Source organism: Malaya genurostris, chromosome 1 (genome assembly GCF_030247185.1).
Source record: "Malaya genurostris strain Urasoe2022 chromosome 1, Malgen_1.1, whole genome shotgun sequence".
Taxonomy (NCBI): Eukaryota; Metazoa; Arthropoda; class Insecta; order Diptera; family Culicidae; genus Malaya; species Malaya genurostris.
The window spans coordinates 158756516-158782757 of NC_080570.1; the positions used below are offsets into that span (position 1 = coordinate 158756516).

The window sequence follows — 26242 nt, forward strand, 5'->3', positions numbered from 1 at the left end:
GCTCTATTCTATAGCCTGTTGTTGAAAATTTTCCTAATCAAATCCCGATTGCAAAGTTTTAAACAGATTTTAAATCAAGTTAGTCATCCTACTATTCTGTTTAGACTAACTGGAATCATGACATTCTAATCCATACACGTTAATAAGAAAGTCTCACTGGCACCACTTGTCGAACTCAACACCATTTAAATACCAAAGTCCTGGCATTACATTTCTTTTGTGGAATTTGGCCTTTCTGTTTCAACAGATTTCGCAGCCGATTCTTAGTGTACAGAATCATTGCATGGCTAGTACTATGGATCCTACTAACACTAAGAATCCTTCCTGGTCGGGGCTCGAACATACGACAACTGGCTTGTAAGACCAGCGTCCTATGCATTGAACAGCCAACCCGGGACCATTGAAATACACTGAGGTATTTTTTTACGCGGTTTTATGCTATTTTTGTGCGAGGCTTTTTTATGCAAATTTTCATAGTTATCCGGTTTTCTTGTTTTGTCTTAAAAAATGCATGATTCTCCGTGATCTGGTGTTATCCCGAAACTTTTTTTTAAGTCAACTCTTGGACTTGGACTCTTGGAAAATTTTCGATTTGTTTACAAAAAAAGTACGGGTGTGTAATGTCAGAGACATAACTGGATGTCATGAATACGAATATGACACGCTTTATTTATGCTTCCGAATTCGAATTGGTAGTTCATCGATTGTTTGAATTGTGCAACTTTCCCCTCTTTCATTACTAGAAATTTAAACGATGCGCCTAGACTAAATTACAGATTAGTTACATTAAACATTCTGAAACGCAATTAAATATTATGAAATAAGCAGTATAGTTCTTTATAATAAAAAAATGGTGACGATTTGAGTTAGTTCAGCACGCAGACTCTGAATTCTAAACCCATATTCCAGAACTAAGCTCTAAAACATGAAGACGATTTTTCGCCATGACTACCAGAATGGGTTTTATAGGGTACAGTAAAGTAAATTTCCGCATAATTCTTTAGGAGTATTATTATGGTTCTAAAAAGAACCGAATAGAAGAAGTCTGGAATAAAGAACTGGATCCTGAGTTCAAGAACTAAATTTAGAACCAATAACAGACTCAGAATCCAGTTTCAATTCTAGAATTGCAATTTCGAAACTCAAATTAGTTCCGGAATACAGTTCCAGAATCCAGTTTCAGCACGCAGGCTCTGAATTCTAAACCTATATTGCGGAACTAAAATCTGAAAATTGAACTTCTCGTTACGACTACGAAAACCAAATGATGGCAGGTGCTCTCTCCGTCGCTGCTGGTTTAACTCCCGCGATGACAGTCTGCTCGCCTTGAAGGCCAGCAAGCGAATGAGAGTTGCGACCTGAGCGTTTGAGGTTTTAACCACGCAGAAGGCGCTCTCTCCGTCGCTGCTGGTTGAAGGTTTAACTCCCACGACGTCTGTTTCCATCGAACGCACGAAAAGAAATGATCGATTTTCACCACGGTTCCCCTTTTATACGCATTCACTTGAAGATATATGCCTGACTACCTCAAAATCGTCGTCCTTGCGCGAAAAACCCAAGCGAAAGTAAAGAGTTTTCCGCATTATTTTGAAATTTTGAGAAAACCTAATTTTTAAGTTGTTTGTGGTTATCTCAAACTGTTCAAAATATTAACCTAAATTCCTGATCATATTTTTGATGAAATGGTGAAAGAATTATGTTGCTACCATTAATACAAGTCGAGATATTCACGATTAAGTTCTGCCCATTCTTCCATATGGCTAATTTTGAAAAGGCACCCCATAGTAAAGTAAGTCACGACAAAAAATTTTTTTGTGATTATACTAGATCTCGACGTTTTATGCATTTCTAAGACATTTGGCATAAAAAAAATCGACTTCGGGAATCTCAGAATTTTTTTAGGTCTCACAGTCGATTTTATTGAAAAAAAAAATTGTTTTTAAAATTGCACCAGATCTGGACGATTCGTGTATTTTCTAAGACATCTGACATGGAAAAAAAAATCTTTAGTTTTACTGTTTTTTTACATGGATTTCCGAAGCTACGCGGTATGTATCGTAAAAAAAGACTTCAGTGTAATTTCTTTCTGTGACATTCGTTATGTAGTTTGTTTGGGCAGATAAAGTCTACTCTGGTATAGTAATTTCCAAAAGCAGCAAAACCTCTTCCACTACTCCGTGATCAACGTTTATTGTATTCACGTAAGAGTCTTCCTGCAGTGTCCCTTGAGTGTCATTTTATTGCTGCACTCGAAACGATAGACCATAGACAAAGCAATTTTACCTGTCCGTTGAGCGGGAAGTACCTCAAAAACAAACTTCTTTAGATCGAAATAGTGTCGAATTACGAGTACTTCTGATGTGTCAAATCTGCATCGTAAAATTCACAAAATGCTCAAATATTTAAACGACCCGAGGAACGTGTCATTTGAGTCAATTTGTTAAGATTCCTGATAATTCCGAAAGTAGGGAAACTCAAATCTATCAAAGATTTATGGCACAGAAAACATCTCAATCAATCTTGCTCGATTTACACTAAAATTTGTACTTCCTTTAGTATACTGAGGTGTTTTTAAGGTATTTTCCGAGCGGTTTCTTTTTACGAGAATTGCCGAAACTACGCAGTTTTTTTTTTCAAGTGGATTTTCAAAGTTACGCGGATTTCCGGAGTTACGCTGTTTGTTTTACGCGGATTTCCGAAGTTTTTTTTACGTGGATTTCTAAGATCGCAATTTTTTTACGTGGAATTCTGAAGTTAACTTCATTTCCGAAGTTACGTGGATTTGCGACGTTTTTTACGATGATTTCGTAAGTTACTCCGTTTTTTTTACGCAGATTTCCGAAGTTTCGCAGTATTTTTACTCGGTTTTATGAATTTTTTTGTATGCGGATTTCCGAAGTTTCGCAGTATTTTTACTCGGTTTTATGATTTTTTTTGTACGCGGATTTCCGAAGTTGCACAGTTTTTCCACGAAAAAAAAACTATTGCTACTACTACTACTACTAGATAAGTGGGGGAATCAAATTGAAAAGTTCAAGGTCGTCCCATCAATCAATTAAGTACGTTAAATTATATATGAACCTGTACGGCCTACTACACCCCATCCAGGTTTTTTTTCGCACCGCAACAAAACGAACGAACAACGGATCGTTTGTTTCCGTCCGTCATCCCGCAGTAAAACCGTTTAGTGTGCATCGATACTTTTGTGTGAGCATCACATCCCCATAGTCATAGGAGGCGCTGCACAGAATCTGATCTGATCCGATCAAGCGTTGTTTACAAACACAGTTCGTGATTCTTTTTTTTATGATTAAAAATTTGCTCGAATATTGTGAGCCAATTCTTTTCAAAATCATTATTTCAGAACTAATTTCAACACAGCTACTGTATGTCATCCATACAAACCGGGCCGTATCGTGATGGGATGACACTTCAGCATCCCGCTCTCTCTCTCTCTCTGTCTATCCTGCTCTTGCAATTGCTCCGATAGCGTGGCTGGTTGTTTTGGATCACCATTCGCTGTGTTTTTTTTTCGCAAGTTTACATCATCGGCCCATTTATAGAACACATCTCGCAGTCTGTACTTCACTGCCCGGCGGTCTGGCAGTGGATTGGCCGATTAAAAGCGATGGAAGTGGTCAATATGCGGTTATGCAATTACCATCTGCTTTGCAGATCTACACGAACCGGAAATTACAACGCAGAACAAAACCAGAACGTGATATCAGTATACTACGGTCATTGTGACTTCGAATTTGTGGTTATGAAAAAAATAGTCTCCACTACTCCGAAACAATTTTTGTCATCACACCAAATCGAGAGACGATATTGGCCTTGATTAGAGTCAAAAAAGTCACCAAAAAACAAAAATGGTGGTGTGATGGTGAGTTGCACTTTTTTTATGCGCACTTCGTTCGTGCTAGAAGTTACGGCCTACTGCGATTTGAAATTAGTCCTCGCAACAGACGTGAGACTTCGTCTATTCGAAAACTTTGTTTACCTAGACGGTACGTGTCAAAAACGGAAATCTTGAGCCAACAACTTGTAACTCGAACATTTCGATGGCGTGACATTGGCTCACGGATTAAGGCAAACGGCGCGGAATTTAATTGAGCACATCAAAGCACCATGCGTCCGCACCGAGAGGCCATCGATTTGTGCTTTGAAATGAATTACTGTGTTGTTCCAACTAATCGTAGCAATGGCGTTAGTTTCTATTGATGGAATGATTTGATGACAACTATTTTAATTCTTCTATCGGTACCTACGGAATGAGAAATCAATGTAAGGTCCTATCCTGGCCCCTTTTAAAATTTCCTCCGGAATATTCGACATCGAATGTCGCTCAAAATGTAACCAATGAGACTTCGGATAATCATAAATCTGAAAATCTATGAAATTTGGTTTAATTTTACTCTTCAAACTTTCCTCATTTTTGTTTTGTACTCAAACGAACACATTTTTTATAGAACATAGCGGTCAATAGCCCGTAACTCTGGAACCGGTAAGCAGATCTGGATAAAACAAATGGAAAACTCACAAGACGAGAAATCGATTGTAAGTTTCAGTTCGGACTCTTCAGAACTGGATGTCGATCACAATGTGACGTAACTACAAAAATTCATTTAAAAAAAGAGTAACTTCGAAAAACCGCATAACAAAACTCGTTACTTCGGAAGTCCTCGTAATAAAACTCTGCAGCTACGGAAATTCGCGAAAAAACTTCGAAAAACTGCGTCACTCCGGAAATCCGCGTAAATAAACTGCACAACTTCGGAAATCCGCTGGGTAACTTTTGAAATCAGTTTACAATAAAACTCTGTATCTTCGGAAATGATTCGTTACTTCGGAAACCCCTGAACAATACCTATGGAACTTCGGAGATCCGTGTTAAAAACATCGCAAATTCGTGCAAAAAATTGCGTAACTTCGGAAATCCACGAAAAAAGATTCCTTTTTTCGGAAATCCGCGTGAAAAAACTGTGCAACTTCGTAAATTCGCGTAAAAAACTTCGGAAACCCGCGTAAAAAACCACGTAACTTCGGAAAGCGAAGTTCTAAACTTCGTAACTTTGGAACTCCGCTTAAAATCACGAATAACATCGAAAATCCGTGTAAAAAACTGATCAACTTCGAAAATTTATTTCAATAAAACCGCGTAACTTCAGAAATTCGCGTGAAAAAACTTCGCTAGTTCGCATAAAAAAACTTCGTAACTTCGGAAATCTACGTAAAACAAAACGTTGCTTCATTAATATGCGTACAAAACTGTGTAGCTTCTAAAATCCGCATAACTTCGGATATTCGCGTAGAAAACTTCGTAACCTCGAAAAGCGGAATTCCAAACTTCGTAAATTTGGAATTCCGTTTAAAACCCGACTAACATCGGAAATCCTTGTAAAAAAACTGCGTACCTTTGAAAATCCGTGTAAAAACTTCAGCATTACTTCAGAAATCCACGCCATAAACCTACACAACTTTGGAAATTTGCGTAAAATCCGCGTGAAGAAAACTGCGTAACTTCGGAGATCCGTTTAAAACAAACTGCCTAACTTCGGAAATCCGAGTAAAAGTACGTCCAAACTTCGAAAATTCTCGTGAAAAACCGCGTAAAATTTGCGTAAAAACCGAGCAACTTTAGAACTTCGTAACTTTGGAAATCTGTCTAAAAATCCTGTATTACATCAGAAATCTACGCCATAAATCTACACAACTTCGGAAATTTGCGTAAAATCCACGTAACTTCGGAAATCCGCTTAAAAAAACTGGGTAACTTCGAAAATTCGTTTAGAACAAACTGCGTAACTTCGGAAATCCGAGTCAAAATACGTCTAAACTTCGAAAATTAGCGTAAAAAGCCGAGTAACTTTAGAATTCTGCTTAAGCAAAACGAGTAACTTCGGAAATCCGTGTAAAAGAAACGAGTAAATTCGGAAATCATCATAACAAAAACTTCGTAGATTCTTAAATCCGCGTATCTTCGGAAATCCACTTAAAACAAACTGCGTAACTTCGGAAATCCGAGTTAAAAAAATGTGTAAGCTTCAAAGATTCGCGAGAAAAAACTGCGCAACTTCGAAAATTTGCGTTAAAAATTCAACAATTTTAGAATTCCGCATAAAAAACGAGTAACTTCGGAAATCCTCGTAAAAAACGTATTACTTCAGAAATCCACGCCACAAATCAACAAAACTTCGGAAATTTGCGTAAAATTCGCCAAAATTTACGTAACTTCGGAAATCCGCGTAAAAAGCTGCGAATCTTCGGAAATCCGCCTAAAACAAACTGCGTAACATCGGAAATCCGAGTAAACAAAACGTGTAAGATTCAGAGATTCACATGAAAAAACCGCGCAAATTCGAGAATTTGCGTTAAAAACCGAAAAATTTTAGAATTCCGCATAAAAAACTAGTAACTTCGGAAATCCGCGTAAAAACCGAAATCCGTATAAAAAGCTGCTTAATTTGGAAATCCACCTAAAAAACTCGTTACTTTGAAGATCTGCGTAAAAAATCGCACAATTTCGGAAACCCACAATAAATTTTTATGCGGATTACTAAAACTTTAGAAATCCTTAAACTTTAGAATTTCGTAGCTTCGAAAATCTGCGTAAAAAAACGAAGTCACTTGCGAAATCCGCGGAAAAAGACACGTATCTTCGCAAATCCGCTTGAAGAAAGCTGCATAAATTCGAAAATTCAAGTAACTTCGGAATTCCGTGTAAAAAAAACGGAGTTTCTGGTTTTATTTTAGTGTCTGTTTTCTAGTTTTTGGTTTACAGATTGTGGTTTCTAGTTTTTATGTGTTGTTTTATAGTTTCTGTTCTTCTTGTTATCACTAGTTTTGTAATGTTTGTTTTCAAATTCGAATTCCTTTCTAATATTTGGTTTCTTATTTTGAAAAACAGAAGTTCTTGTTTCTAAATCCTAGCTTCTGTTCTAGTTTTCTGTTTTACTGATCTGGTCTCAAGAGTCTAGAATCTAATTTTAAGTTTCTTGTCGCTGATTTTCAATAACTTTTTCTATATTTTAATGTCTGATCTCTACTTTGACTTTTACATATTATGGTTGTTAGTTCTTAGTTTTTGTTTACTAGTTTTTGGTTCCAGATATTTAGTTTCTAGTCTTCCTGATTATGATTTCCAGCCTATTATTTCAATATTTTATTTTCCAATTGTTAGTTTTTAGTCTATGGTATCTTATTTCTAGATTATTTCGGGATTTCTAGTATCTAATTTCGTGTTTTCCGTATCTGGTTTCGTTTTTCTGTTTTTGAGCTTCTGATTTCTAGATTTTGGATTCAGTTTCTTGTTCCCAGTTTCTGATGCTTATTTTCCAGTTTCTAATATCTGGTTCCCGTTTCTAGTTTTTAGTCCATGTTTTCTATTTTTTATTTACAAGGGCTTTCTAGTGCCGTTTTTTGACTTCTAGTTTGTGTTGTTTCATTTTTGATTTCCAATTTATGGACTGATTAATTTGTTTAGATTTTCAGCTCATATTTTCCAGTTTCTGGTTTCTAGCTGCCAGTTTTTAATTTATTGTTTTCTACATTCTGACTGTTTGTCCTTCGGGTTTTTGAGCTACTGAATTCTGGTTTTTCGTTTTCAATCTATTTCTGCTCTTTACCTTTAGATTTCTGACTTTTAGTTTCTATTGTTTCATTTCTGATTTCCCATTTGTAGTTTCCTGGTTCATGTTTACGATTTTATACTTACATTTTCAAGTTTCTTGGTTATTTTAATTTATAGTTTCTAGATTCTGACTACTTGTTCTTCTGGTTTTGAGCTACTGATTTCTGATTTCTAGTTTTCAGCTTCAGGTCTCTGATTAGATGTGTTTGCTCTTCGGTTTCTGTTTTCTGTTTCAAGTTTCTGGTTTTAGGTCTATGTTTTCTGCTTTCTGGTTTCTATTTTTTAATTTACAGTTACGGCTTTTCAGCTTTTTCTGTCTAGTTGCTAAAATCAAATTTATCGATTTACCTTTAGATTTTCAGTTTTTTTTATTTTTTTCTGATTTCCAATTTGTAGTTTGTAGTGGTTTTCTATATTCTGACTGTTTGCCGTTCTGGTTTTTAAACTACTGATTCTAGTTTTCAGTTTTCAGTATCTGATTAACCGTTTCTGTTCTTTGGTTTTTGTTTTCTGTTTCACATATCTGATTTTTATATTTCAGTTCCTGATTTCTAGTTTTCCGTTTTTTATATTCAATCTCTGCTTTTTAGTATCGGTATTTTAGCCTCTACTGTCTAGCTACGAAATTCAAATTTATAACTTTTGCAGTTTCTGTTTCCAATCTATAGTTTTATTGATCATTTAAATATTTTCTATTAATATTTTCAAGTTTCTAGTTTCCAGTGGCTAGTTTTTTATTTATGTTTCCTAAATTTCACTGATTAACTGTCTCTATTCTTTGGTTTCTGTTTCAAGTTTCTGATTTTTATTTTCAATTTCCTGTTTTCTAGTTTTCCTTTCTTGGCTTTTAGTATCTGCTTTCTAGTTTCGGGCTTTCAGCTTCTGCTGTCTAGTTGCTAAAATCCAATTTATAGTGTTTTGTTTGCAGACTTCCAGTTTCTGTTGTTTGATTTCTGATTTTCCATTTGTATTTCAATGGTTCATGTTTCTGATTTTCTAGTTATATTTTCTAATTTGTAGTTTTTAGTTTTTATTTTATGGTTTTCTAAATTCTGACTTGTCCTTTTGGTTCTGAGCTACTGATTTCTGGTTTCTAGTATTCAGTTTCTAATTAGCTGTTTCTGCTATTTTGTTTCTGTTTTCTGTTTCATGTTTCTGATTTTTATTTTTCAGTTTCTGATTTCTAGTTTTCTGTTTTCGATTTTTAGTATCGGTATTTTAGCTTCAGCTGTCTTGTAACGAAATTCAAAGGTATAGCTTTTGCAGTTTCTGTTTCCAATCTGTAGTTTTATTGATCATTTACATATTTTCTATTCGTATGTTCAAGTTTCTGGTTTCCAGTGGCTAGTTTTTAATTTATAATTTCTAGACTGTTTGTTGTTCTGTTTCAGTCTGTGATTAGCCGTTTCTGCTCTTTGGTTTCTGTTTTCTGTTTCAAGTTTCTGATTTTTATTTTTAATTTCCTGTTTTCTAGTTTTCCGTTTTTGGTATTTAGACTCTGCTTTCTAGTTTCGGGCTTTCAGCTTCTGATGTCTAGTTGCTAAAATCAAATTTATAGTTTGTAGTATAGTTTCTGTTGTTTCACTTCTGGTAGTGTTTTGCTTCTGACTTTCAGTTTCTTTTGTTTAGTTTTTGATTTCCCATTTGTAGTTTCCTGTTTCATGTTTCTGATTTTCTATCCATAATTTCAAATCTCCGTTTTCTAGTTCTAAGTTTTTAATTTATGGTTTTCTAAATTCTGACTGTTTGTCTTTCTGTTTCAGACTAATTAGTTTTGTTCTTTGGTTTCTGATTTCTATTTTTCGATTTCCTGATTTCGAGTGCTCCTGTTTTGGTTTTTGGACTCTGCTCTCTTGTTTTGGGCTTTCATCTTCTGCTGTCTAGTTGCTAAACTCAAATTTATAGTGAGTGTTTTGCTTCTGACTTTTAGTTTCTATTGTTTCATTTCTGATTTCCCATTTGTAGTTTACTGGTTCATGTTTCTTATTTTCAAGTTTCTTGTTTATAATTTTAATTTAGGATCTCTAGATTTTGACTGTTTGTTCTTATGTTTTAGTCTCAGTTTCCAGTCTCTGATTAGTCGTTTCTGCTCTTTAGTTCTGTTTTAAGTTCCAAATTTTTATTTTTCAGTTCCTGATTTCTAGTTTTCCGGTTTTGATTTTTAATCTCTGCTGTCTAGTTTAGGAATTTTTACTTCTGCTTTCTAGTTGCTAAAATCAAATGTATAGTGTTTTGGCTCTGACTTCCAGTTTCTGTTGTTCTGTTTCTGATTTCCAATTTGTAGTTTCCTGTTTCTGATATTTTTTACCCATAATTTCAAACCTTCGTTTTCTAGTTCTCAGTTTTTAATTTATGGTTTTCTAAATTTTGACTGTTTGTCTTTCTGTTTCTGTCTCTGTTCTCTGGTTTCTATTTTCTTTTTCATGTTTCTGATTTTTATTTTCCAGTTTCTGATTTATAGTTTTCCGTTTTTGGTTTTTAGTATCAGCTGTCCAGTTACGAAATTCAAATTTATAGCTTTTGCAGTTTCTGTTTCCAATCTGTAGTTTTATTGATCATTTACATAATTTCTATTCATATTTTCAAGCTTTTGGTTTCCCGTGGCTAGTTTTTAATTTATGGTTTCTAAATTTTGATTCTTTGTCTTTCTGTTTCTGATTAGCTGGCTCTGTTCTTTGGTTTCTGTTTTCTGTTCCATGTTTCTGATTTTTATTTTCCAATTCTTGATTCCTAGTTGTCCATTTTTGGTTTTTAGTCTCTGCTTTTTAGTATCGGTATTTAAACCTCTGCTGTCTAGTTTCTGAATTCAAACGTATAGTGTTTTGGTTCTGACTTCCAGTTTTATGAGTCATTTTTCTGATTTGCGATTGTGTTTCCAAGTTTTTGATTTCTAGCAGCTAGTTTTTATTTTATGGTTTTCTAAATTCTGACTTGTTCTTTTTGGTTCTGAGCTACTGATTTCTGGTTTCTACTTTTCAGTTTCTATTTAGCTGTTTCTGCTCTTTGGTTTCTGTTTTCTGTTTCAAGTTTCTAATTTTTATTTTTAATTTCCTGTTTTCTAGTCCATTTTTGGTTTTTAGTCTCTGCTTTCTAGTTTCGGGCTTTCAGCTTCTGCTGTCTAGTTGCTAAAATCAAATTCATAGTTTGTGGTTTTATTTAGTTTTTGATTTCTCATTTGTAGTTTCCTGTTTCATGTTTCTGATTTTTTACTCATAATTTCAAACCTCCGTTTTCTAGTTCCCAGTTTTTAATTTATGGTTTTCTAAATTCTGACTGTTTGTCTTTCTGTTTCAGACTGATTATTTCTGTTCTTTGGTTTCTGATTTCTATTTTTCGATTTCCTGATTCCGAGTGCTCCTGTTCTGGTTTTTGGACTCTGCTCTCTTGTTTTGGGCTTTCATCTTCTGCTGTCTAGTTGCTAAAATCAAATTTATAGTGAGTGTTTTGCATCTGACTTCCAGTTTCTATTGTTTCATTTCTGATTTTCCATTTCTAATTTACTGGTTCATTTTTTCTTATTTTCAAGTTTCTTGTTTATAATTTTAATTTAGGATCTCTAGATTTTCACTGTTTGCATAAGGGTTTTAGTCTCAGTTTCCAGTCTCTGACTAGTCGTTTCTGCTAATTAGTTCTGTTTTCTGTCTAGGGTTTCTGATTATTATTTTTCAGTTCCTGATATCTAGTTTTCCGTTTTCTAGTTTCGTAATTTTTGCTTCTACTGTCTAGTTGCTAAATTTTATTTTACAGGTGTCCGATTTGGCTTCCAGTTTATCTACCCTAATTTCTGTTTTCCAATTTTTAGTTTCTTTTTCCTACTGCCGGCTTCTCATATTATGGTTTCTAATTTCTGTTAACTGCATTCCAGCTTTAGGTTTTCAGTATCTTATTTATTGTTGCTAATTTGCAATTTATTGTTTCCTGATGGTGGTTTTTATTTCCTGATTTTGGGTTTTAGTGTCAAGCATCTCGTTTGTAGTTTGTATTTTAAAGTTTTTAATTTCTAGTAATTCGTTACTAATTGATAGTTTCTGGTTTCCAATTTTTAAAATGTTGTGTATCTGCTTTTCATTTTCAGCCTCCTATTGTCAGATCTCGAGCTCTACTTTGTAATTTTGGAATGCACAGTTTTTATTTCCAATTTTTTGTTTCTTCTTGTTTCCTAATTTCCAGTCCCTGGTTTTCTTATTTCTTTATTCTAGTTTCATGTTTTGTGTTCATATTTCTGGTTCCGGGATTTTTGTTTCTATTCACCAGTTTCTATTTTACAGTTGTTTCTAATTCTAAACTAAAGATTTGTAGTGTTTAGTTAATAATTTTTAGTTTTCAGTTTTTTGGGTTTGCTATTTAATAATTTTCCGTTTCGTGTGCACAATACCACGATCAGCAAGATTTCTGATTTTATTAGCTTCATTATTTCTATTTTATTTGAAACTACCGGCATTTGTTGGATTTTATCTTTTCTGTCATTACCAAATTAAGAAACAGACTAACGAAAATGAAATTTGGAACATATCTTCCGTAAGGGTAATCCCTCTAATCCCATATTTGATCAGTTCCAATTTTGGTACTTTGCAAAACAAGTGTCTTCCACTTCCCACGGCATATTTCACCCTCTCGGCGAAATGTTGCTAATCTGTATGCCTGTCTGTCCTTTGGTCTACTCGCCATCTCCAGATATAATATTACTTAATTCATGCATTGACACGGCTCGATTCTGCTCGGTTTCCGTCTGGAGGCCGTTCACCTCCTCCATCATCATTTAGCATCGCAACTTCCACTCTCTGCTGTGTAGAACGGAAAAGAAGTGTTTGTTTTGGTTTCTGTTGCATACATCCAGGGAGATTTGTGTGTGCACATTTGCTTAGGTCCATTTGTGCTGCTTCCTCCCGGGCATAGCCTACTTGACTTGTGATGGCAATTTTCCCGCTTACTTCTGTCTGGCAGGGATCGGCGTTTTTAGAGCGGAAGGGTCAATGATTCTGACTGTGGATGATTGATTTTGTTGATTATTTTTTAAATCTTTCGGTTCAGAGACAGGAGCTTATTTTTCGATATTTACACATCATAACTTTCTCAGTGCAAATAAACAGTATGCCATGACATGTCACTGCCTACTGGGGGCCATTATCGAACCCGTGATGATATCTCGAACGAACTGATCGGAGGGATTTGACCCGTAAACTGTGAAAACTGACTGTGAAAGCGAAAAAAAAAGAACAACACGAAAAGATCCAAAACAGTGAAAATCGATATCGAATACAACGAAGCGAAATGGTCAATTCGACCGTTACGACACCGTCGCAGACACACGGCGGTGCGCTTTATTACGTCGTTGAAGTACCCCGGGACGAATACCTGAAACAGTGTGCCGCCCAGGCACAGGCCGTAGCCAATGCCGGTGGTTATCCGAATCCGAGCTATCAGGCGCAGTATGCCGCCCACCATCAGCAGTTCCAGAATGTGCACAATACCACGATACTGGCCCGGCTGAACAGGTAACGTGAATAGTATTCACGGGTATTCAAACCGAAGTTATGTTCCTCTAGCGTCAGAGTCTTAAAATTCTCAACCGAGAAGCACGAAACGTCCGTCCGTCTTTCGTGACGGAGACGGTAAATTCAATTTAAGATTCTCAGACTCCATTTCCGCATCCGCTTCAAATTCCTCATCGCACGGTCGGTCGGTGTTTATTCAGGATGCAAAAAATGAGCTGCCGAACCGGTTGTTGCCGGCTATCAGATTGAAATAGTTTTTAGTAAATTTCCTGCTTCTGAATCGCAGGATATTACGTAGTTCTTATTATCAATGATATTCCAGAAACAAGGAAGAAAAGCACAAAAAAAACTAGCATATTGAGCTTCAATTCCACGACAATCTAACCAGTCACTTTCTTTTGTATTTTCAGCACCGAATCAGGATGGGACAATCCGTTCCGGCCCGGTGGAGATCTGTCGCGGGAAGCAGACGAAATTGTCAATCTTATTAAAGGTAAATCCGTTTTGAATTATGTAATTTTTGAAAAAAAAGTAAATCCGTCATCCGTGACGGATATTGTGTGGAACGGACAGGTCTGTTTCTCGGACTAGCAATTTTTGTGACGAAAGAGCTTCGGACGCATATTGGACTTAACGCTACACGGGACCGAATTCCGATTCTAGAAATGAGCAAAACGAGTCATGATTTTGGGGAAAAGATGCAACGATTTTGATGTTACAATAATACACCATCCTCAAAAGCTCTCGGATCATGACATTGATGGGTATAACTTCAGGCGTTATGTGACTAAGATGGCGATCTTTGCAGCATAAATTCAGGCGTTTTCGAATTAAAGATTTCAAATATAGATAAAATGAAATGAAACTGCCGTTGAATAGCTAAATAGTCAAAAGTACAGTGAAAATCTTCAGTAGAGTAATTTCAATTCAATCAATCTGAGTCACATACACAAACTTTATGTCCAAATCTTTCTAAATCGTCTTAATTAAAAAACGACTGTTTTCGTTCTAACTTTCATACACTGATTTAAAAACCATCTTTTTGCCGAAAACAGCTACGTTTTGGCGTTTGAGAGTTTTATGACTTTTTCGATTTTTTGTAAGGCAATTTCAACACTAATTCAAATGAGTAAAAAAACTAACACCCTCTCAGATTTCTCTCTCCAAACGTTCCTAAGTTTATGACCTTCAAGAACCGTATAGAATTAATTTTCATCGATCTGGCATCTGTTGACTGTTGATACTAGAAGATTGACAAGTTTTTTTTAAGAAAAAGAGCCATCAAAACTTTCGAATGGCTGCTTATATTGAAAAAATTAGTTGAGCAAAATTGTGCGCAATAATTTGCTTGACAACTCGTTTTTTACGCTCGCACAAACAAAACGAAAACAGTGATTTTTTGGCCATCCTACTTCAACTCCGAAAAAATTAATTGGAACTCGATTAAATGAAGAGCTAGGAAGGTTGCTTTCTTCAGCAAAGTTACTCAAAAGGAAATTTCCTGCAGCTTTGCTGTAAAATATAATAATTTGAAAATTCAATTAAGAAAGTTAAATTTCAGATTCCAGTTGATTACAAACAACTTTTGTGACAACATCAACTACAAAAAAATATTTCATAGCGAATATATTTTTGTCTCGCTAGTTTCCCGTTTGGGATCACTGTGCAATGTAATCTCTTTCAACAACAATACAATCATTTCAACGATTCTCTTACTTCTCGATGCCGTTTTAGTCTTTTGCTCAAAATAGGCTTCATATTGACCAATTGCTTCTTCATTTGAATTGAATTCCTTATCGGAGAGCTTTTTTTAGATCATCGAATAGCCAGTAGTAACTGGGGGCCAAATCTGGACTATACGGTGGATGAGACAGCAATTCGAAGAGTAATTAGTTCAATTTAACCATCTCGTTGCCATCGGTTTGTGAATCGGTACATTGTCTTGGCGAAACATTGTCTTGGTGGTGGTCAAACAACTCTATGTAGTACACAGAAAAAAAAAATAATGAAGTTTACACGCCATGGTAATCAATAGTAATATGAAATGGACGTGGTACTTCGGTACCAACTGAATAAGTGTTTTGCATTAACTTTACGTCTGCTTAGCGGTTCAAGTTGAACTGTTTAAGTTTGCAATAAGCAGTTCAATTTGAACTGCTCTGCACTGACGAGTCAAAGACGAAACGTAAAGAATAGTAATATGAAATGGTTATCAGTTGAATCGAAGGTTTGGTTGAAAACCATCATCGATGTAAAACCAAATTCGAATGCAACGGTTTTTCAATTACTTAAACTGCATTTTTAAATATACATTTAATACTTTCAAAATATATTGAAAAATAACGAAATGTAGAGCAACTTAATGTGGAAATTTTTGCTCCAAACATGTGCATTTTCCTTTCTCAAAATAGTCGACGAAGATTATACCGCGCGCATCCCAAAATATTGAAGCCATTACCTTCCCGGTTGTGCCTTAGCGACGCTTCAGACGTGCTTCACCGGCTGCAGTTTACTCAGATGATGATCGTTTTGCTTCTGGAGTGAAGTGATGGATCCATGTTTCATCCATTGTCACATACCAACGCAAAAAAATCTGATTTATTACTTTTAGAAATGGCCAAACAGTTTTTTTTATATCGTTTATTTTACTCCTTCTTTAACCTTTTCGGTCGTTCGCCGGACGATCGACCGTGAGTAAACGCTGCACCCACTGTGTAAGAAAACGTTATCGTGACCAAAAGCCACACTCCCCCACATGAATCCCCCTGGTAATGAACGCAACTAATCTCAGTTCATTAACACTGGCAAAATTTTAATACTAACAAAAAAAACAAAAAAAAAACAGATCAAAACAATTTATTCTAAGATGTGCAATTAACTAATTTATTGGTGTGAAATCCCAGTGGAAATTAGTTTCCTTTTAAGGGATCCACGTTAAATATCTAAAATTGAATAACAGAATACTGTTGACGTTTAACTAACATTGATATACAGATAGATTACGATTGTTTAAACTTTACGCTTATTGTATAAAAAATTCTTTCAGTCTTTGTCTAAAGTAGTGTTCATGCTTAATTGTAAACATGCTGCCTTGTGATATCTTTACGGTCTCACTTGTTTCATGCAATTTCAATTTTCGATTAGAAATAACCAATTTGTGAACTTTTTTTTAATGTTTTCTGAAGTAACCTCATCAGTGTCTGTAATGGTTGTCACTTTTTCCGACTAATCGAAATGGCATAAACAATTTAACACATAGTCTTGTGAAAAATTTATATTTTAGAAACGGCAGTTTGCTTCAAATATAAACATCGTTTTGATTCCGGAGTGAAGTGATGTATCCATGTTTCATCCATTGTCACATATCGACGCAAAAAAATCAGTGAAGCGGAGAATTTTTGGGAGTTTTTTTATTAAACAATTAATCAGAATGGACAACAAATTCAGTTTACAGTGTTTACAGAACAGCTTGGCAGATTTTAACAATTAACCGTCAAATTTTATTCTCAAACGCTAATCAATTCAATTATCGAACGCTAAGCTGTACCGAATTCCCCGGTAAATATTTGTCGAGTTCTGTAAAATTGTCCAAGTTATTCAAAGTTTTGCAACCATTCACCATTCTCCAATTCAGAACGGTTGATATTTTCTTAATTGCTTAGCGTACAGAATCATTGCATGGCTAGTACTACGATCCTACTGACATGTTGAATCCTTCCAGGCTCGAACATGTGACATCTGGGTGAGAGATAGAAGTGGTGCCGAATAATCGTTAATCGATTTAGATTTTTAAGCACTTTTTTATAAATTAAACGATATTTGCGATGTAGAACTAAAGAGCCGCAGGTAAACGACCTCTGATATAGTGGCACGATGCCAATTTCGACCAAAATAGAGTGCCACATAGTTTGCAAATCGCAATTCTGTGTCGGATGATTTGGGAGAATAATTCATCATTCGGGTCCATTCTCCAGATGTATTTTGTCGTGGAAAAAAATGTTTCATTCTCTATCAGCTGGCAGAGCCCCTTACCCTTCACGGATATCACTTCTGTCTCTATGGGTCGGCAAACAGCGGCTCGCTAAAAAAGGGTTATCCAAAATATGTGATGTGTTAAAACTTTTCGGTGTAATTATTAGCGGTTGCATTTCTTCGCTTTTCTTTAGCTGCAATCTCACCGCCTTGCGGTCTGGGTGTTCTTGAACGATTTAACCGCATGGTGGTTCATGGTCGAAAGGTCAAATATTTCCCGTTCCATCTGTGGGATTGGCCTGTATTTTACACAACCACGCTCGAATTTTTTGTCAAAACACTTATGCTTAGACGACCATCTCGATAACCACTTGACAGATTGTGACGAAATTTTGTAAATTTGTTTCATCCGCAATTTCATTTAATTTATTTTGATAACCATGCAATTAAAATTTATATACAAATAAAACTTATTCCGAATACAGCATTTACTCCTCCGCGGTGGAGAGCTAAACTTTTTATTGTTGAACCATCTTTGGAGGTTTGGAAACATATAATAGCCTGAAAGAGCCGAAACGAGCGAATACGGTGGAAAAGGATTGCAATTTTTAACCACGGTTGCAGTGCTCTTGTGTGAATGCAGATAAACAGTTACTGTTTCGCTTCGTGTAAGACCGTTCCGGGTACTTTCGCTCTTCAAACGCTCCAATATTGTGCTGTAGTATTGCGCTGTCGATGTTGATTTTAATTTTTTCAATCTTCTTAGACTCTCCCTAGGCCGCTTTGGAGCAATGGTGCAGGTTTCTTCTATCCATCGTATGGTCCTCATTTTGTGCTGTGGCGAGCAAAAATTGCATCCAGATTTCATGAAAAGTTGCCAAACACGCTTCCGAAATGCGCTCGCGCTCATATTTTCGATCTGAAATCAGTTGGCGTGGTATCCAGTGGTAGGATCATTTATTTTTCGGCAGAATTTCGTCCAAATTTTGCTCTGTACTAATTCTTGTGGCATCTGCTAGTTAATGCAGTTTTCTTTTGAGAAAGATCCAGACAAAAATTCCTTGAAAATATTTAAGAAAATAGATCTTTCAAAAGATAAACGAGAAATAGAGGAAATAAAAAAAAAAATATTCAATATTAAATGAATGTTTGAAAATTGGTAAAATATGTTCATCAATGCTCTAATCGAGTTTCATGAAAGCTGCCAAATTTATCAACAGGCAGCTTTCATGAAGCTCGATTAAAGCATTGATGAAAATATTTTACCAATTTTCAAAGATCAATTTTCTTAAATATTTTCAAAAGATCTTTCTCAAAATAAAACTGCATTAACTAGTGGATGCCACAAGGATTAGCACTGAGCCTATTTTGGTCGAAATTCTGCCGATGAATAAATGATGGATACCACGCCAACTGACTTCAGATCGAAAATATGAGCGCGAGCGCATTTCGGAAGCGTAAAGGTTGACGCTCCGGAACTGCGCTGCAAAATTAATTTTCGAGTATCAAACAGAACATTGCCAAATAGGACTCTACTTCAAAACGGATTTCACCGGACCATATTTGGACGTAACGAATCTACGACTGCGTCCACACAAGCTTTTACTTCTGTTGAAGAGAGTTTTCTGAGTTTGGTGAGCCGTTCCGTTGTTTGGCAGATCAAATAGATCGAACCACATTGTAACGACAATTTTTATGTGTTAGCTTGTTTTACTAGACCTAAGACGTATTGTAAATATTATCTGTTTTGTGTTACAAAAAGGCGAGTGGGTAGTGTCAGAGACATAACCAGATGACGTGAATACGAATAAAATGAAAGGTTCAATATTTCTTTACGTTTGAACTTCTTAAAGTAAAACTCGGCAGTTCAAGCAGACGTAAAGTTAACGCTATTTGCTAAAAAAATTTTTATATTGTACCGAAGCGTCTAATCTGACGTCCTGAAGGAATTCCTCATTCCTCATTCTGAGACTGAAATTCTGGAACCGAATTTTGAAGCCGGATGCTAGAACTGAAACCTAAACTCTGAACTCTAAATTTCAATGCTAGATTCTGGAACTGAATTCTGAGCCTGAACTCGGGAACTGAATCCTAGCTCTGAGCTGTGTACTTGGATTGTGGTCTGCAGCTAAATTTTAGTTATATAATTCCGATCCACAATTCAATTTTCAAATTTGTATCCAGAATTCAGCTCAGAATTTCAGTCCTAGAAACCAGATCCGGAATCTCGATCGAAAATCTATAGAATTTAGTTCCTGATTCCAGTTACACTTCTATAATTTTGGAACTGAGCTTAGGAATCAATTTCTAGGGTTGGAACTGAATTCCGAACTTGGATTTTTATTGCATTTTTTAACTGTATTCTGGAAATACAACTAAATTTTGGATCTGAATTCTCATCCTGGATTTAGGTCCAAAGTTCCATAACTCCATGTTACGAACTGAGTTTTTGAAATTAAATTCTGAATCAGAATTCCGGACAGGAATTTGGGAACTGAGTTCTGGTCTGAACGTCAATTTCAGTTTCCGAAATTTAGTTCTCAGTCCAGATCTAGGCTTAGAATCAAGTTCTGAAATTCGGTTTCAGTTTCAGAGTTCTGGTACTCGATTCTGACCTTGGACTCTGAACAAGGAACTGAACTTTAGATCTGGATTCTAAAAATGAAAAAAAAACTGGACTTGGATCCTAAAACTGAATTTCTAGAACTGATTTCTAGAATTGGATTCTGGACCTAGATGCTGGTCTGAACTGAACAAGTCAACTACGCAGGCTAATTAGAATCTATCAGACTGTGAACCTTCACTAAACTGATTATAATCACTTCCGATTTGCATATTTTAACAGATAAATAATTTAAATAGTACTTCAAACAACTTTTGGAGCCATTTGAATGGCTTATTTTTTTTTTGTACAGGGTGTTCCACGATAAATTTCGAATTTAAAACTGCAATAATAAACGAACGGTTTGATAGATTTCAACGATTATACATTTATTTGTAAGGTTGATACAATGTATTTTGCTCCAATGCAAACGACCAGCAGTAAGGATGATGCGAAACTGACATTGCGAACGTCCCGCTGCTCAAAGTGCCGATTGATTTACAATTGGCCAGTGGCCAAAAGTTTTGAATCTGACCCATGAAGTTTTTCAATTTTCCCTGGATCATTTAAAATTCTCAATTTTAAATAATCCATGTGCACTCAATTTGACGTTTTTTATTAGTTGCAAGCCAGGTTTCTGAACTGTTCGTACACAGAACTTCAATTCTTCAGTTTGCTTTCATACCTCGGCCCACAAAAAATCGAAAAAATACGGCCGAAACTTTGCTCAGTAAGTAAATGCAGCTCGGTCTAAAGAAAGTGCATTTGCTTCAACTGAATAAAACGAATAGTGCGATCTCCATTCAGGTGCCGTTCTTTACTTCCTTTGATCTATGATTCTAATAACTGTTTTTTTTTTGTTCTTTTTGTTCCTCGCAGGTGGCAAACCAATCACACCGACCGGCGATCAGAGCCTGCTGAATGGAAGTGCACCAAAGGACAGTAGCCACCAGTCGGTGGAAAACGGTGGCAGCACGGTCGTAGATGGCGTTGCGACAAAGATCGATGTAAGTAAAATGCATCACAGTACACAGGGTATGCTTTAGTATTGATACCCCTTGTTCTTTTCCAGTCGACGCAACTCCAGAGTCAACCCAACGGTACGAAATCTCCCCAGAAGGATGGACCAACCGGCGGTGCCGGTGGAGTTTCACCGCAGAAGAACGGTTCTGCGGCGGCGGCACAGCCGCAAACGGCGTCCAGCCAGCAGACCCAAGTCAGCAATCAGGTGATACCGGGACCCCAGTCGGCGTCGCACGTCGTTATCGACGAGAAGAAGAAGAAAAAGTGCGCCTGCTGTGTCATTCAGTAATCCGGCCGGCCGGACAGTAGTCGGTTGGGGGAGAAAAAAAAAAACGTCTGGACCCAGGTGTTTTTTTTTTAATAATTTTACGACTATTGTTTTTATGTCTTTAGAGAGTACTTTTTTTCTGTTTATTTAACGCTAAAGTGACTAGATTTTACACACATTCTCATTAGTAACTGACAAGTGGAAAGTGGTTCTTCGAGGCAGCCGCGAAGGAAGCAAGCTAAGAAAAGTATATCATTGTTTTTTATACTTCTGTGAGTGTAACTAAATTATTTTACCTAGGGCAAGAGTCAAACCGTTCGCAAAGAATTATATTGTATATTGTTAGGGATATCACAAATGATTGGAGTCCGGGATTGGAAAGATAGAGCGAACGAAAGTAAGTGCGAAAGTGTCCGCATGTGAGTAAACTAAAAAAAAAACAAACAGTCTAGAGTAGGCATCTCTGTGTATCTGTAAAACGCATGTAACAGTTAATTGTAAAATAGGACAAATACTAGTGCTTCTTCGGGAACCTCCGATGGAGAAATATTAGATTCTGGGATCCAAGGGACGCGAACAGACGAAACTCGGAACGGAGGTTTCGAAAACTTTGTTTTATACGTAGGATTTTAAATCAAAGAACTCACGTTTCTTTACTATTATTTATACGCCTATAAACCATATTATTCACTGGTAAAGTAAAATCAGCAAGCTATAATCATGAAATTGTTTTTATATTAGACTTTCGTTCGAACCGGCGACCCACGGAACAGTTGGAATAATCAATGATATTGGCTATTTTTGGCCAGCCTGACAGGCGAAGGAAGGCACAACTTTGACTTTTTGAAGGCCGGATTTTCGACATTTCGACTCATCTTTCGTATCGGTGATGGATCCACCTTGCAGCAGCGTGGATTCTATTTAGTTAAAAAGAAACGCATTTGCCATCAAAAACAAACACAGAAAACTACTGGTCGGGTCTGTACATTTCTTGCAGCAAACAATTCTTGAGTAGAAAAGTAGACCCCGCAGACAAAGCGTCAATGACCCGGACAAAGCGAAGTATAACCACGCTCTAGTTGAGGTTGATTTGAGGCACAGAGAATATTGGTTTGGTCAATGGTTTTAGAACGCGACAGGAACGGGGAAAATCGATTCCGTTTTTTTTTTGTTTCTGAAAAACTATTACTCAGTAGTAGTAGGCTTGGCATTTTATTTTTACCACCTGGACACAAGCATGAACTTCTTCTAGCTGGCATCCCATTCTCAATCGTCTCGGTTCGGTGTAACAAAAAGAAAAAACAAACTTAGTAGGCTATGCTGACAAAGCAAACAAAATCTATTTAGAAAAAGAGTTGAAGAAAAAAAAATCGTACATAAACAGAACCACGTGATTATTGTTAGTTGAATCAAAATAAGAGAATAATGTTTAAAATTTGTCGAAATAGTTTAAACAAACAAACCAGACAGGCTTCATGTGCTATCCAGGAAGAGGAGAAACCACAAACAACCGGACCTGCTGGCAAAACAGTTCCATGCGCCGCTTGCCGCTCCGCACGCTGCAGGCCACTTTGCTCTCCGTTTTTTTTTTCGATACAAACACATTGCAATCGGTACTGCAAATTACAAATACAACAAAAACAGAAATAATAATGATAAAGAAATAGATTCGGTAGGATTTTCTCAAATAACAAAATAGCAGAACAGTTTGCGCAGAAGAAGAAGAAGAACCGAACTACCAACTACAACTACCGCGCAGTTTTAGCAAGCCGGAAACTCTCTTCTAGCATTATGAACTGTACTATTTAAGCATAAATATACACAAAAGCATTAGAATCACACACAAGAAAAAAAAACAGAAAACCATCAGCGACTAATTCAATTTGACGAATATCTAGTGAATCATGGCGGATGACGAATAAGAACCGAGAATACAAACCCTATTTAAGAGCAACTATAAGATCATATTTATTGAAAACAACCAGAAAATAACAAACAAAACAAAACAAAAAAAAAAGAAAAAAATAATCGTATATATTTTCGTACTAAACACAAAACAAATCAAACTAAAGACGAGACTCTGCGAGCGTCGGGGGGGTTGCGGTGAGTTGCGGTAGAAAGCTTCGGTCAGGGTCAGGTCAGGTCTGACCTGACCCTGACCGGGAGGGTTCTTGAAGCCCGATTCGAATGGTATCCTGCTTCCTTACCGGATATGTACAGAATAATTTGAAGAATTGAAACGCCAAGCGACGATACAAACAAAAAAAAAAACGACCCAGGCAAGATTCCATTGGGTTTTCTTCGGGCCAGAACAGTTTCGATCGAGTCGAAAACCCGAACGAAATGATGTTTCTTGAGTAATCTGCTTGCGCATACGCGCTGCAGAAGCCACTGAGAGGAAGAGAGATGAGCAGTTCAGGAAGATCGAAATTTAAAAACAAATACAAAAGGTAATCTAAAAAAAAAATCGATATAAAGAAATCTGAAGGAAATAAATCAAATAAAAATATCAGTCTGATGTTTAGCGAAAACGGAAGCTGCTGTTGTAATTGTGAAAGCATTATTAATTATTCAATTATTGATACTGGTTCGTTTCAAGTTATTCGATTAGATTAATAATCGAACAGCAATTTTAAACTAATCGATCAAACTTCAGTCGATTATCTGGGTTATTAATCGATTACCTGTTTTAACACTAAAGGGTGATTTTTGTGCTGTTTGGATTTTCAGTTCAGTTTGCATTGTGTGGGATACGGATCATCAATGCGTTTCCTTCAAGTCTGAAGAGTTTCATAGTTGACAGCTAAGTCAGTGTCATTACGAACATCCACCAACATTCGTCGTAGCAATCCATGACTACGAAAGAGAACAGCGAAGCAGCGACTGACATCGACTTCTTTCAATCAGTTATTCCCTGCAGTTCCATCGGCAATTTCCATACAAAGCATCGTGTTCGTACAGAAGAAAACATTGCTGTCATCTTAAATATAGTCTCTCTTGCAGACGCAGTTACAACAGTATGGAAATCAGGTTCCATAGCTTAGATCAAAGAGATGGAGAAGCTTCCCAAAGACATCTTGCAGTGCTATGGCGTTCGGCTGTGTAGTTCGTTTGGTCCTGACCCAAGCGTCATGTACATATGGAGAAGAGGAAATAAGCAGTCTCAGATCGACAACATCATCATGCCGATAATAAGGCGATTTCACCGTCCTAAAAGACGATGTGAGGAATCAGCACTTTCGGACCACCGTATCCTAATGCTAACGGTAAAGCGTACGGGGTCCGGAAATCAAGAAGTGAACACAAACCCCCTCATGAACAGACATAGTATGACTGTGAAAAAAAGCAGACGAATAGCTACAGAAACGGTCTCAGCCTAGCGTGTCGTTGCTGATTACTGACCCTAAAGCGAAGGACCATTTTCACCATACCTTGATAGGGAAGCTAGCTATGTTGGATGGAAGGCAACAGTACTTGAACCAACTGCTCAACTCCCAAACCAAAGCAGTTATGGAGTCAGCCACTAGCACGCTGTGTACTCCACGATCCTCCCAAATTACAAGACACACAAATGCCGGTCGCATTTAAGATAAGATCTAGGCAAAACTGTAAAAAAATAGTAATGGCGTCGCCAATAAAAATCAAAAGTTTTCCAGACTAACTGTCTAAAAAACATGGATGGTCAACAGGTTTCAAACGAAGAGGACGTTCTTAACTGTCTCTTCGAGACACACTTTCAGGTAGCAAGGTTGTTGATCCTGATTTTCTAAATGCTCACGAACCGTTCACAGACAATCTTGATTCGTGGGCAATAGCAAGATCGCTGATCACTTTTGAATCGATAAAGTGGGCAATTGACAGTTTGGCACCATACAAATCACCTGGAAAAGATGGCATCTATCCTATTCTATTTCAGAAAGGTTTTGATATTACGAAACATGTCCTGAGAAAGATTCTACTTTACAGCCTTGCTCTTGGGTACATCCCGAAAGCATGGCGAGAAATAATCATCAAATTTATTCCAAAAGGCGGACGTCAGAGTTACGAGGAAGCCAAGAGCTTTAGACCCATTAGCTTAAGCTCTTTTTGCTTAAAATCCTTGGAACGAATTGTCGACCATCACATCAGAGATAAGTGCCTAATTGAACGACCGCTTCATACTAAACAACATGCAAAATCCACGATCAAACTACTTCACGATGTTGTATATAATATCGAAAAAGCCTTTTCGCTCAAACAATCTAGCTTGGGAACTTTTCTAGATATAGAAGGTGCTTTTGACAATGTATCTTTCCAATCGATTGTGCAAGCGATGAGCAGACATGGAGTATCATCAAGCATCTCAGGCTGGATAAGCGCAGCGCTTAGCAATCGCATCCTCTGCTCATCATTAAGACAGGCAGAGATGAGGAAGTTGAGTGTTCGAGGCTGTCCACAAGGAGGTGTCTTGTCACCATTACTCTGGAACCTTGTTGCTGATGGTCTGCTGCAAAAACTCAATGAACTTGGGTTTACGACGTACGGATTCGCAGATGATTATCTAATACAAATCACTGGACTATGCATTGCAACGCTATTTGATCTGATGCAACAGGTTTTAAGGGTTGTCGAACAATGGTGTCAACAGGTTGGATTGTCGGTGAATCCAAACAAAACCTCAATGTTTCTTTTCACAAAGAAGCGAACAACAACCGGGGCCCGTCTGCAGCTTTTACAACGACTCCGACCGCTGCTCTGGAAGCTCTTCTCAACATAAGACCACTTCATGTGCATCTAAAGCAAGAAGCACTCGCTTGTGCATATAGACTTCAAGCTACCGGTCTATGGAAGGATAAATCAATAAATCCAGAAATAGGTCATACACGTCTGTGGTCCCAATTGGTTGCATGGGATGATGTTTTTCTTGCCCCTAGCGATTTAACACTCAAAATTCAAATAAAAATTCCATCTAGACAGGAGTGGCTGTCTGGATTTATGGAAACACTACAGCAAGAGCACGTAGTCTGTTCCACTGATGGAGGGCATAGCTGATGCGGGTGTTTACTGTCGTGAATTGGGGTTGGAGCAATCGTACTCACTTGGTATATACTGCACCGTTTTCCAGGCTGAGATCTTTGCAATCATGTGTGGAGTACAGTGTACCATCCGGCAAGGCATATCTGGTAAAATAATAGATATTTGCTCCGACAGTCAGGCTGCAATTAAAGCGCTTAGCTCGGGTGACTCACGTTCAAAACTTGTGATCGATTGCC

General features: G+C 36.9%; 1 protein-coding gene across 3 annotated transcripts in view; it reads left to right on the forward strand.

Moving 5' to 3' along the window:
* The window catches only part of LOC131426456 (putative lysozyme-like protein), a 182552-nt gene extending 159050 nt beyond the window's left edge, over positions 1–23502 (forward strand). For all 3 annotated transcript variants that reach the window (XM_058589197.1, XM_058589199.1, XM_058589198.1), the window contains 3 exons: positions 13536–13618; positions 20579–20706; positions 20772–23502. In XM_058589197.1, coding sequence (XP_058445180.1) covers positions 13536–13618; positions 20579–20706; positions 20772–21011 — 451 coding nt within the window. In that variant the 3' untranslated portion in view covers positions 21012–23502. The remainder of the gene's footprint in view (positions 1–13535; positions 13619–20578; positions 20707–20771) is intronic.
* The last annotated feature ends 2740 nt before the right edge of the window (positions 23503–26242 follow it).